This window comes from Gymnoscopelus braueri (assembly GCF_963280865.1).
Source record: "Gymnoscopelus braueri genome assembly, chromosome: 5".
In the NCBI taxonomy this organism is placed as follows: domain Eukaryota; kingdom Metazoa; phylum Chordata; class Actinopteri; order Myctophiformes; family Myctophidae; genus Gymnoscopelus; species Gymnoscopelus braueri.
In genome coordinates, this window is record NC_137606.1 from 22749446 (window position 1) to 22763817 (window position 14372).

Genomic DNA, 14372 nt, shown 5'->3' on the forward strand with positions numbered 1-14372 from the left:
GGAACCAGTGGTCTACATGCACATTACATTGCCTTGTTGTAAATGTGTTATAAATGATTAGTTCTCAAAGTGGGGTCCAGGGGTCCTTGGGGGGGGGGGGGGGACTTTTAACTCAAATCTTTACTTCTGGGGGGGTCCCTGGAACAAAAATATTTTCAGATGGGGGTCCGCGGCCAAATACATATCATTTTGGGAGGTCCTTGACATGAAAACGTTTGAGAACCACTGTTCTAAAACCAGTGGTTCTCAACCAGTGGTCCGGGGACCACCAGTGGTCCTGGGGGGGGGGGGGGGGGGGGGTAGCAGCTGCGGTCCCCAATGAAATTAGTTAACACAGCAATAATTTGAACCACTTGGCTAGGCTATTCAAAAATAGCAGATCTACAAGCTCATAGCGTGGCACCCCTATGAGCTTGTAGATCTGCTATTTTTTAACAAATCTTGAAAATGTGTGCATATATCTTTGAATATATATTTTTTAAAGAGAACATTTTTATCTCAAATCTTTGCTTCTGGGGGGGGGGGGGGTCCCTGGCACAACACATTTTCAGATGGGGGTCCGCGGCCAAATATATATCAATTTAGGGGTCCTTGGCATGGAAAAGGTTGAAACTCTTACCTCCATGGTGGCTCCTGTTGGGACTGGGGGAGTGGATCTTGTTGGCCCGTCTGCCATGGACCCGGTTCCCTGACATGACTGATGCTCACTTAGAAAACGCTGGTCTATATCTATATTAATAATATTAAATACTAACGAATACTAATCTACAGTGTTATAGGCTATAGATGAGAAGGACACGAGAAATTCAGTAATAAGATCCATTCATAACATAATAATAATATCATCCTGAAACTGGAACAAAAATTATGTTACACACGGGATGGGCGGCGGCGCATGTGTGTGTGTGTGTGTGTGTGTGTGTGTGTGTGTGTGTGTGCGAGAGAGAGAGAGAGAGAGAGAGAGAGAGAGAGAGAGAGAGAGAGAGAGAGAGAGAGAGAGAGAGAGAGAGAGAGAGAGAGAGAGAGAGAGAGAGAGGGAGGTCGGGGGCGGGGAGGAGGGTGAAGTAGCCTAGTCTAGCCCGGCCCACTGTTTCCCAAACACGGGGTCGCGACCTATTTGGGGTCAGGGACCCGTTTTTATGGGTCGCGACAAATAGCCCGTTTTATATCATTGTACAAAATACAATAAACAAATATAACAGACAGACAGACAGACAGACAGACAGACAGACAGACAGACAGACAGACAGACAGACAGACAGACAGACAGACAGACAGACAGACAGACAGACAGATAGATACAGTAGATAAATAGATAGATAGATAGATAGATAGATGTGAGTGATAGGGACTAGGGAGTGCAACAGTGCCATCTTTTGGTGGCAACATAGCACTGTTGCACTTGCGCAGCAAAACAACATTATTATTTGTAGATAACATTATTGCTGTTTAAAGGTAGGGTAAGGGATTTTCTGTTTCTTCAGTATTCACAATTTTCAATACTTTTACTTTTACTCCACTACATGTCAGAGGAAAAAATTGTAGCCTACTTTTACTCCACTACAAATAATTATATGAAAACTTTAAGTACCAGTTACTTTGTCGATTTTCATTATTATTGCAAAATACTCTAACCACTATGTATATTTCAGCTATTTGAATGTAGCCGATTTACAAGCTCACAATGAGTCGCAAACGACTGACCCATTATGCAGAATGTCCCTCATGTAGGCTACTCACTTTTGGTACTTAAGTACATTTTGATGCCAATACTTTTGTACTTTTACCCAAGTCAATTTTTAATATGGGACTTCCTCTTGTAACAGAGTGTATTTACATTACAACAGAGTGTGTGTGTGTGTGTGTGTGTGTGTGTGTGTGTGTGTGTGTGTGTGTGTGTGTGTGTGTGTGTGTGTGCGTGGGTTAGAGAGAGAGAGAGAGAGAGAGAGAGAGAGAGAGAGAGAGAGAGAGAGAGAGTGAGTGAGTGAGTGAGTGTGAGTGAGTGAGTGAGTGAGTGAGTGAGTGAGTGAGTGAGTGGGTGAGTGAGTAGGGGCGTGTCCACAGCAGACACCTGATCAGGTAATTCCGGTTTTCTGCCCAGCAAGTAAACAAAGAGAGTGTGAAGGAGGAAGTGAAGGGTTTTTATTCTCTCTAGACTAGAACTCAACACTGATCGACGGATCGACGGACTTAAACTCTCACGACTTCATAAAACCAACCAAAACCAGCTGGATCGAAGACACAACTTGGACCATAACATTTATATCAGTGTTTATTTGGATCATAACATTCAGATCAGCCTTTATTTGCGTTTCCAACCATGTTGCAGAGTTGTGTGCTGGTGTGTGTGTTGCTACTCTGCACTCTGAGCCACGGATCATCATCACAGGTATTATGATACACACTTTATTTAGTTATGATCTCCAGTGGTATATCTGCTAATACAAAGTATTCAAATGTTTCCCTGTGAAAGTGAAAGTATCAATAGTAGGCTACAATGTAAAAATATATAGAGTAGGCCTATACTCACGATGCAGACTGTCCCATTTCACAAGTCTTCAAATGTATATAAATCTTTAAAAAATAGCAGATCTACAAGCTCACAATGCGTCGCGACGCATTGTGAGCTTGTAAATCGGCTATTTTCAAATGGCCGAAATATATGTAAGGCTGAAGTGGTTAATGTATGTTTTAATTTGTAAACATGACTGTCATCATGACAGTCATGGCGGAGCTTCAACCTGGTTTGGCACTTTCTCCATTTACAACCCGTACATCTACATAAACGTTCAGATTTTAAATATAATGTGCTGACCCTATGTCCGCGGATGTTAGAATTTTAATCGGATGGGACTAAGTACTCGTATCTTCTGTATTTTTCAATAAAAAGCATTTTTAATCCGATTGGTGGCCATTTTCTCCGAATTTTCTCCATATGCTTTCAACCACGCGACCCTGTTGGTTGGGAGGTGTATTGCACTCTGATACATTATAACTCTATGAGAAAATGCTTTTTATTGAACAATACGGAAGATACGGGTACTTAGACCCACCCGATGTAAATTGTAACATCCATGGCCATGGGGTCAGCACTTTATATTTGAAATCTGAACGTTTATGAAGATGCAAATGGAGACGGTGCCAAAACCAGGTTGAAGTTCCGCCATGACGCTTGTGACAGACGAGCACCGAGTATGAGCAGCTTGTAGATCTGCTAGTTTTGAAATATAGTGGAGTATAAAGTATTGAAAATTGGAAATAAATACTCCAGTAAAGTAAAATTGTGTGCCGAGCTATGAGCTTGTAGATCTGCTATTTTTGGAAAAATCGTGAAGATGTGTGCAAAATGCAAATCTTTGAATCCTGGAACAAAAACAAATATTTTGAGATGGGAGTCCGTGGCCAAATAAATATCATTTTGTGGGTCCTTGACATGGAAAAGTTTGAGATCCACTGATATTATAGCAATTTTTATAATAGCAAATAAAACTGTTCGCTTTAAAATATATATATTCAAAGATTTGCACACATTTTAAAAAAAAATCTAAAAAATAGCAGATCTACAAGCTCATAGCGCGGCACTCGGTAGTGGTGTAAAGTAACTAAGTAGGCTATATTTATTCAAGTACTGTACTTAAGTACAATTTTGAGGTACTTTTACTTTACTGGAGTATTTCCAATTGTCTATACTTTTACTTCTACTCCACTACATCTCAGAGGCAAATATTGTACATTTACTCCACTACAACTATTTGAAAACTTTAGTTACTTGTTACTTTGCAGATATACATTATTATTACATTATAAAACATACGTTAACCACTTTAGCCCTCTTTTATACATAGGCTATTTGAAAATAGCCGATCTACGCGATGCGACGCGTTGTGAGCTTGTAGATCGGCTATTTTCAAACAATTTAGTACTTTTACTTCACTACATTTTGATACCAATACTTTTGTACTTTTACTATAAAGTAGTAAAAGTAAATTTTGAATTCCGGACTTTTACTTGTAACAGAGTACTTCTACATTACAGTATTGATACTTAAGTAAAATATTTGAGTATTTTTCCACCACTGTACATTTTATGTAAATGTTGACAAACCTCCCCCCCTTGTCCCTGTCCCCAGGTGTGCCAGTGGGTCCACTCAGCAGACCAGGGCCTGGACCCCAGGTCCCTGGACTCGGGGGCCCGGCACCTGGCCTTCAACGAGGACCACCTCACCACCACCGGGGCCAACAGTGACGTGACCGCCGCCTGTCAGCAGGCCTGCTGCGGAGACCCCCAGTGTGACCTGGCTCTGATCGGGACCCCCCAGGTACAGACACCCTCTCTCACCACCACCAAGACACATTACAGCAGCTAATTACTATTAGCTCAATGGTAAAAATCAGCACTTGAGCAGGAAACCGGGTTGAAATCCGGGGTAGAATAGGAAAGTTACATAGTGCAGCTTTAATACAATTTAGGCCTGTCACACTTTAGACATTTTAATTGATTAGTTGTCGTACCAATAATCGTGACTAATGATGTCATTGTGTTTCTGGCATGGAACATATAGATAAAAAATACATTTATGTTTGCCGTTTAGAATTCATAAACACAGATTATATATGGCAGATATGACAAATAACTTCAATATACAAGGAAATGGCGTGACAATGACCAGTAATCAAAATTAAATAATGTATCATGGCCAAAACGATGATTTTATACTGTCAAAATGTTTTTAAAATAGTCAAAATAGCAGATCTGCTATTTACATTTTTCAACATGTTCTGACGATTATGAAAATAAATAGGCTGTAGGCACAGCAGCCATATTGGAAAGAAATTGGGCCTCTTCTTACTTCCTTCACAGGTGTTACCGATGATACTAATGAAGGCTCTGTTCCATTCTGGTCAAACAGAGTCAGGGTGCTGATGTTGTGAATTTTGGCTCACTGGAAACACCAGTGGGTCTCAAAGCGTGGTCCAGGGACCCTCATGGTTCCTTGAGGGGGTTCCAAATGGCCCCTTACGGGTGTGTAACTCTGAGAGCGTACAAATTGAACCACCCGTACGGGTCCATTCGGTTCCATTTGTACACTCTCAGAGTTACAGACCTGTAAGAGTCTATTTGATTCCATTTGTACACAGAGTTACAGACCCGTAAGGGTCCATTTGGTTCCATTTGTACGCTCTCAGAGTTACAGACCTGTAAGGGTCCATTTGATTCCATTTGTACACTCAGAGTTAGACCCGTAAGGGTCCATTTGGTTCCATTTGTACGCTCTCAGAGTTACAGACCTGTAAGGGTCCATTTGGTTCCATTTGTACACTCTCAAGAATTACAGACCCGTAAGGATCCATTTGTACACTCTCAGAGGTACAGACCCGTAAGGGTCCATTTGGTTCCATTTGTACACTGTCAGAGATATGGGGGTCTTGAAATTAAAAAAGTTTGAGAACCACTGTGATACACTAGACTAGATGGAACGGAGCCTTCATTAGCATCATTGGTAACTCCTGTTGAGGAAGGTGCCCAATTTCCTCATAGAGCCTATCGCGATGAACTAATTGTGACACTGACCTGCCACAGGACGATGGCGTCCCGCAGTGTGTGCTGGTGGGGGGGTGTAGCGGCGACCACTGTGCCCTCCAGCCCGACTCGCAGTTCCAGGCGTACCTCAGAATGCAGCAGGACAACGCCGTCCCCTCCGAGCCCTCCCAGAGGGACACCAATGTCCCCTCCGAGTCCCAGAGTGACGGGGACAAGAAGAACACCACCACCGGCAACACAGGTATAGGGGCTTGGCTTCTGTTCTGTCATGTCTCTGTGGTGCTTCTCAAAGCAGGGTCCCGGGGATTTTTTGAAAAATCGTGATTTTCTTTCTTAAAACAAAATGATCCCACGATTTTTTAAAACCCATTTTTTCACCCAGTGCCAATTGCCTAAGCATGTAATCCTGGGCGCTAGCCCCGAAGTGAGCTCATGCTTCCTTTCTTTTGCCAATCTTTGAATATGTATATATATTTTTTAAATTGAACATTTTAACTCCAATCTTTGCTTCTGGGGGGTCCCTCGAACAGCATATTTTGAGATGGGGGTCCGCGGCCAAATACATAACATTTTGGAGGTCCTTGACTGATATTATAGCAACATAATTAAGTTATTTTTCACTCTCAGAGTTACAGACCCTTAAGGGTCCATTTGGTTCCATTTGTACACTGTTACAGACCTGTAAGGGTCCATTTGGTTCCATTTGTACATTCTTAGAGTTACAGACCTGTAAGGGTCCATTTGGTTCCATTTGTACATTCTTAGAGTTACAGACCCGTAAGGGTCCATTTGGTTCCATTTGTACACTCTCAGTTACAGACCCATAACGGTCCATTTGTTTCCATGTGTACACTTTCAGAGTTACAGACCCGTAACTTAAGGGTCCATTTGGTTCCATGTGTACACTCTCAGAGTTAACCCATTAAGACCGGGAACGCATCTGTCATTTTTCGATTTCTTTGGCTATTCAAAAATAGCAGATCTACAAGCTCATAGTGCGGCTCCGAGTGCCGCGCTAAGAGCTTGTAGATCTGCTATTTTTGAAAAATCTTGAAAATGTGTGCAACTCTTCGAATGTACCGGTATATATTTTTGAAAGCGGACATTTGTAGCTCAAATATTTGCCTCTGGGGGATTCTATAATTGTCTTCTAAATCCTAATAGTTCTCTGAAAATGTTGCTGTATGTCAGCGGTGCTTAATACCTTTTTCATGTCAAGGACCTCCTAAAATTATGTCTTTGGCCGCGGACCCCCCCTCTCAAAATATGTTGTTCCAGGGACCCAGTGGCGTCAGTTCAGCAAAAGCTAAGGTATGGCAAGGTTAGGGTTACCAACTACCAGAGATTAAAATAAGGGACACCTATCCTGGGCACGCGGCATAACATTTTGGGGGGTCGAACCCCCCAAAATCCCCGAAATGCATAGAAAACTATGCATTATACCTTCCTCATACATGAGTCTATATACAATGGTCTTACACTTGCATTAGGCTACTATTCATGCTTATTTCATTTTATATAATTATAATTATTTTTATTTTTTTGTGGAGCCAAGGTATGGCACCTGCCACACCTTGCCATGCAGGGACCCCCAGAAGCAACAATTTGAGTAACAAATGTTTGTTTTAAAAAATATATATTTTCAAAGATTTGCATACATTTTCATGATTTTCTTTGAAAAATAGCCAAAGAAATCTCAAAATGACACAGATGCGTTCCCGGTCTTAATGGGTTAAATGAACTCACAGTATTTTACAGTACAGAATGTCTTGCTGAACCTGAAAAACATGTGTTGTTGCTACGCTGTCTGGTGATGAAGCTACAGTGTAACCTGATGCCAATGCTAAACCGATGTGAATTATTTATTCTTGGGCTACTGTATAATTTAGACCAGTGGTTCTCAAAATGGGGTCCTGGCTGGGACCCCCCTGGGGGGGTCCTTGGAGGGGTTCCAGGGGGTCCCAAGCAAAAGCGGTGAATATAGCATCAAAATAGTAATAGGTTCAACCGCCACTTTCACTCTAAAATACATTTTTGAAAATGGAAGATCTACAAGCTCACAACTCATAGAATTGCGATGCGTTGTGAGCTTGTAAGTCTGCATCTTGTATGGGGGTCCCTGGCACAAAATGTATTCAGAGGGGGCGCCATGGCGCCATAGGGTCCTCGACATGAAAGCGTTAGAGAACCAATTATTTTTAAATGACACATATTGTCTGTGTGGACTACAGTGATATGATCATCAGTATCATGACCAGTGGTGGAAAACGTACTCGCATTCTTTACTCTTTACTTAAGTAAAAGTATCAATACTGCAATGTAGGAATATTCTGTTACAAGTAAAAGTCCGGAATGAAAGATGTACTTGAGTAAAAGTACAAAAGTATTGGTATAAAAATGTACTTTAAGTACTCATTATGCAGATTGTCCAATTTCACAAGTTTTCAAATGTATACAATTAAAAAAATTATCTTTTGAAAATAGCAGATCTACAAGCTCACAACGCGTCGCATCGCGACTCATTGTGAGCTAGTAGATCTGCTATTTTGAAACGGCCGAAATGTATACAGGGTGGAAGTGGTTAATCTGTGTTTTGTAATACTAATCTAAATGTACAAAGTAACTAAAGTTTTCAATTGTAGTGGAGTAAAAGTACAATATATTTGCCTCTGAGATGTAGTGGAGTAGAAGTATTAAGTACAGAAAATTGGAAATACTCCAGTAAAGTAAAAAAATACCTCAAAATTCTACTTGAGTACAGTACTTGAGTGAATGTACTTAGTTATTTTACACCACCTGACAGCAATGATATTACAGTGAGTGAGTCAGTTATATCAGGACAAATGTATGGCACTTAAAGCCGAACTATGTAACTTTCCTCTTCTACCCCGGATTTGAACCCGGTTTCCTGCGCAAGGGCTGAAATCTTTACCAGCTAATAGAGCGATGTGTCAAAGGGAGACAAAATACAACCACCCATTAGTACATTGCATTAACATACCCTACCACACAGATTGTATAAGTTATATTACACGGCTTGGTTGAATGCTTGATTCTGATTGGTCAATTGCTGAATTCAGTGGTGTGTTATTTCTGGATAATGACCGCTGAGTTCTCTAACAGACCGCTGTCTAATCAAAGACTCAGAACACCTGCTCATATCAACCTGTGCTGCTTGGTTTTATGCTGTAATCCAACATGACAGCCATGTCAACAAACACGCCATGTCATTTACAACTAAACGTTGCTCTCAAGAATGTCTTTGAGAACATTTTTGAAGCGAGAAATAGACGATGCAATAGCCGAAAAGTGATTTTTATTTGATCCACTGCACTTCCTTGTTTACCGAGGCGACCGTGTCCGCCCAGCTCACCACTTATGGAATACTTTCCTTGCCGTAAGCCAGGAAATACTTGTTACTTTTGGGTCAATTTATTTATAAAGTAGCCGTGTAATATCCGCTCCGCGTCGGTGCATAATCACCCTGTCGGGATTGACCAGCATAAAGATTGGACAAAATGTACATTTTATTAATAAAGAAAAAAAGGCTATATAGTGACACTTTAAAGCAATGTACTTCTGGGACAAATAGCGAAAATAGCAGACCTACAAGCTCACAGCGTGTTGCAATGTGACGCTCTGTGAGCTTGTAGATCTTCTGGCCCAGGTGTTCTCAAACCTATTTTTATAGGATAGACTCTAGTCTAATAACGACGTGCTCAGAAATCCAGAATAGTTAGAAAGCGGTTGAGCGAGGTGTTTGTCCCCAGCAGCAAGGCGTGCCCCCAGGACAAAGGAATGTCCACACTCATGGTGACACATCAGGCCTGTCACCATTTATTACATAATCCTTTCCATGTTGAAAAATGTTCGTTCATTTTCCAAAAATAGCAGAAATGGCTGATCTACAAGCCGTGTAAGCTTGTAGATCAGCTGTTTCTCCTATTATTATTTTTTAAGTATAAAATTATGAACTCTTTCAATGCCAGAATAATTCAATAAATAAATCACCCAGTGCCAGCGATTTTCTTACCTTTTCAAGTAGTCACAGAGTATGTATCTTTAGTATGATCGATCCCCTGATGGTTGTTAATCACTGAGGGTTTCACTGTGCTTCAGCGAGAAAAGGAAGAAACGAAAACGCCTCTCATCACGGCGCGTTGTGAGCTTGTAGATCTGCTATTTTCAAAAATGTTTGTACTTATACTTTTGGTACTTAGTATATTTTGATACTTTTGGACTTTTACTCAAGTAACATTTTGAACACAGGCCTTTTACTTGTAACAGAGTATTTTTTATAATATATTGTGGTACTGCTACTTATACTTAAGTAAAATATCTGAGTAAGTCTTTTTCCACCGCTGACAAAACAACTGTTGACTAATGCTGACGGTATTGATGGATGGCATTATACTCTAGCCCACACACACACACACACACACACACACACACACACACACACACTAGTCAACACTTATCACTTGTAATAAGTAACACCAGATAAGCTAGTCATGTCCTCCTGGTTCAATATACTGCTCTACTTTATCAATAATGATCAATAGTATCGTCTGGGTCACATTTGTGTAGAATCAACGAGCAATCAGACACAAATTAAAGGGATATTTCACTTTTCAAACATGTTTGGGGTCATTTTAACGTCTACTCTGACATTTCTAAGCCCCCCAGACAGTTTTTAAGTTGCTTGATTCAGTATTAAAGGTAGGGTAAGGGATTTTCTTAGGTTAAAATAAGTGTTAAATAGCTCTATATTCTGATAGTGCTCATTGCTATAGAGTGTCTGTTCAGTAACCGGAGTCTCCATGCCTCTCCAGCTCTTTATTAAACAGAAAATGCATTTTCAGGTCAGGAATCAGGATACCAATTTTATCCATTCAGGATAGAGAACTCAGACAGGACACAGATAAAACAAGTGAAATTGGAAGTGATGACACAAAGAAACGAGCAGACAACATTGGAACTGGAACACACAAATTCAGCTGATAAATGGGTATTCTCTCCTGATTGGCTGACATTTTGTCACCTACCTGAAAATGTATTTTCTTTGCTGGAGAGACAAGGAGACATCTGTTACTGAACAAACACTCTATAGCAATGAATACTATCAGAATGTAGTGCTTTAACCTTAACATAAATCTTTTTGTTTTAACCAAAAGAAATCCCTTACCCTACCTTTTTTAAGGTATTTGAAATTCATTTTATCAGACACACCCACTTCCTATATAACTCATTGTAACTTCAAACTACATTTTAACCATGTTAGATTCATTGATTCTGGTGACTGATATTGTCCTTCTAATATGTGAGGGGTGCCGTGTTTTATAAAACTATATATATATATATATATATATATATATATAGTATAATTTTGTTTGGAAAATTAAACATTTAAATAAAATGGAAAAAAAGTATCTCTTAGCCGAACCTAGCAGATCTACAAGCTCACAACGCCTGGCGCTGTGGATCTGCTATTTTTGGCTAATGTTCCTTCCCCTCAGAATGGGAATGCTAGGGTTGAATAGTATAATTTTGTTTGGAAAATTAAACATTTAAATAAAATGGAAAAAAAGTATCTCTTAGCCGAACCTAGCAGATCTACAAGCTCACAACGCCTGGCGCTGTGGATCTGCTATTTTTGGCTAATGTTCCTTCCCCTCAGAATGGGAATGCTAGGGTTGAAGTCCCTATCTCACGAAGATTTGGCGGCCCCCCCTGTTAGTAACACTGAGGACCCTCTAGGGGTCCCGGACCGCCTGTTGAAGACCCCTGGTCTACTATCTTAGCAGTGACGTTTTCCATAACAAAAAACCTCCCTCACCTTTTGTTGTCATTGTTTGATAGCTGGGGACTGTCCGTGTGTGTGTGTGTGTGTGTGTGCGTGTGTGTATGTATGTGTGTGTGCGCGTGCATGTTGTTTAAAAGTAATTTCCTTGTTAGTGTGAAACTGGTGGAAAGTAACTAAGTACATTTACTCAGGTACTGTACTTAAGTACAATTTTGAGGTACTTTTACTTTACTAGAGTATTTCCAATTTTCAGTACTTTTACTTCTACTCCACTACATCTCAGAGGAAAATATTGTACTTTTACTCCACTACAATTATTTGAAAACATTAGTTACTAGATACTTTTTACTAGTAGATTTGGATTATTATTACAAAACATACATTAAAGGGATACTTCACTTTAGGGCCGGGGAAACATTTAAAAAATATATTAAAAATAAATGAAAAAAGTAATGGAAAATTCATGGCCCCCTCACGCATTAGAGTGTCCTACTAATGTGTGAGGGGGCCGTGATTTTGCCATAACTTCTTTCATTTTTTTTTAATATATATTTTTAATGTTTATTTTATGTGAAAGTGAAGTATCCCTTTAACCACTAAAGCACCACTATATACATTTTGGCCATTTGAAAATAGCAGATCTACAAGCTCACAATGCGTCGCGATGCGACGAAATTGTGATCTTGTAGATCTGCTATTTTCTAAAGATTATTTATACATTTGAAAACTTGTGAAACGGGACATTCTGCATAATGAGTACTCTCTACTTTTAGTACTTTGAGAACATTTTGATACCAATACTTTTGTACTTTTACTCAAGTAAATGTAGAATTCCGTACTTTTACTTGTAACAGAGTATTTCTACATTGGAGCATTGATACTTTTACTTAAGTAAAACATTTGAGTACTTTTTCCACCACTGGCGTGAAACCCAAATGAAATGGTGGGAATGCTGTCTGTCTGTCTGTGTCTGTCTGTCTGTCATCACTTCCTGTCTAAGTATCAAAAGAAAAAACATGGAAATGATTGTAACGATTATGACGATTTATGCAAAAGATATTGTGATTTATCTCAAATAATTACCATCAGGCGATTATGAAATAATTGTGACAGGCCTAAGTCTATCACATTTTTGTTTATTTGTTTAATTATCGTGTAAGCTCGTTTTGAAGCGTGTCTATTTTTGGTCAGGCTGAATTCCTTACTGTTGAGGCAGGGAGAGGTTTTGTCCTGAACAGTGTTCATTTTGACTGCAAATTTTGACTTAGTTTAGTCATGGTCTTCAATTAGTTTTAGTCATATTTTAGTTTTAGTCTAGTTTTTAGTCGACTAAATATAAGATTTTAGTTGACTAAATATACAGTTGATTTTGTCAACAAATTGTATTTTGGCATGCCTTGAGGCCTTGACGTAATGGTTGAGTTTACACTTGTTGCATGCTGAAAGTAGCCGATCTACAGACATTTTTCGTCATAGCGTTAGTCGACGAAATTAACTGTGTGTGTGTGTGTGTGTGTGTGTGTGTGTGTGTGTGTGTGTGTGTGTGTGTGTGTGTGTGTGTGTGTGTGTGTGTGTGTGTGTGTGTGTGTGTGTGTGTGTGTGTGTGTGTGTGTGTGTGTGTGTGTGTGTGTGTGTGTGTGTGTGTGTGTGTGTGTGTGTGTGTGTGTAGGTACATCTGACGTACACAATCAGTGTTGCCAGATTGTGCGAGAGAAACAAGCAAGCAACCAGGTCTATGGAAAATTGGAAACGAGGCCAAAATAAGCGACTATAGGGCAGCTCAGTCAAACTTTATTGTTTGCTGTTGTTTTTAGAGTGGTTCTCAAACTATTTCATGTCAAGGACCCCCAAATTAATATGTATAGCCCCCCCCCCATACAAGATGTGTGCTGTAAAATGTTTAAAAAAACATTCCAGATTTTTAGTTGAGCTTTTTCTTCCAATATTCTGTCGGTTGTGAGTAGGGATGGGACGATATACGATATTATCGTATATCGCGATAAAAAACGTCCACGATAACTGTATCGCAGGTACTGTAATTATCGCGAAAAAAAAAAAAAAGAAAAGTTCGACCAAAAAATATGTTGGTGTCCATTTGCTTTGCCAGGTTGCATATCCGGCCTAGAGAGAATCAAAGGAAACGGAAACAGCTGTGAGCTTGCATATATATGTGTGTGGACTGCACTGGATACAGTTCCAAAGAAGGCGGGTGTAACGTAATAGGCAGCGTCGCAGCGAGTCAGTGCACTCGCCTCACTGTCCCTTGTAGTCTACTAGCTTGTTGTGCTACGCACTAGTACGAAGGTGTCCGTAGCTGAGATAGAGAATATACGGCAGTGCCGTCGAGAACGCGCGTTGTACCCAGCTTTATTGCCAATATGTTGAGCTGCTGATCTTTAGTAAACTAAGTCACGTTTATATCAAGTTGTTGTCTAATGTCTAGCCTGTAACCCAGACTGATTCGCTCCATTCGGCTGACTTTTTTTTCTTCTCACAACTTCACATCCACCGAACGGATTCCCCCGTGCTGGAAAGCCTGGTGATTCGAGGTTAGGATCCCAGGCTAGTTGTTGTCAAGCCTCGTCCATATTACAGCGTGGAATTCAAGTTAACGCGAAAAATAAGCCGTTTGTGAATTATGCTGAGTTGAACGACCGTGTTGTGCAGCAAAAATTAGCCGACCTACAAACTCATGATCTGACGCGTTCGTGAGCTTGTAGATTGGCTCTGTTTGATGCGTCACACGGCGCGCAACCAAATATAAAGTCATTATTTTATAGCAGCAATTGCTGCACGTCCCGTTCCGTTTTAACTTTACATTGTCAGATTGATATTTATATTGATATTGATATTATATATTGATATTATATTTAAATACTAGTAAAAGTCTGGTAATCAAAATGTACTTGAATAAAAGTGCAAAAGTATTGGCATCAAATCTATAAAAAAAGAAATGTTTGAAAATAGCCGATCTACAAGCTCACATTGTGAGCTTGTAGATCGGCTATCTTCAAATGGCCAAAATGCA

At 40.0% G+C, this 14372-nt stretch overlaps 1 protein-coding gene across 1 annotated transcript in view; it reads left to right on the plus strand.

The window, feature by feature from the left end:
- The first annotated feature begins 2054 nt into the window (after nucleotides 1–2054).
- spint2 (serine peptidase inhibitor, Kunitz type, 2) overlaps nucleotides 2055–14372 on the plus strand; it is a 29402-nt gene continuing 17084 nt past the window's right edge. The window contains exons 1-3 of the mRNA XM_080427889.1: nucleotides 2055–2389; nucleotides 4130–4318; nucleotides 5581–5782. Coding sequence (XP_080284015.1) covers nucleotides 2321–2389; nucleotides 4130–4318; nucleotides 5581–5782 — 460 coding nt within the window. The 5' untranslated portion in view covers nucleotides 2055–2320. The remainder of the gene's footprint in view (nucleotides 2390–4129; nucleotides 4319–5580; nucleotides 5783–14372) is intronic.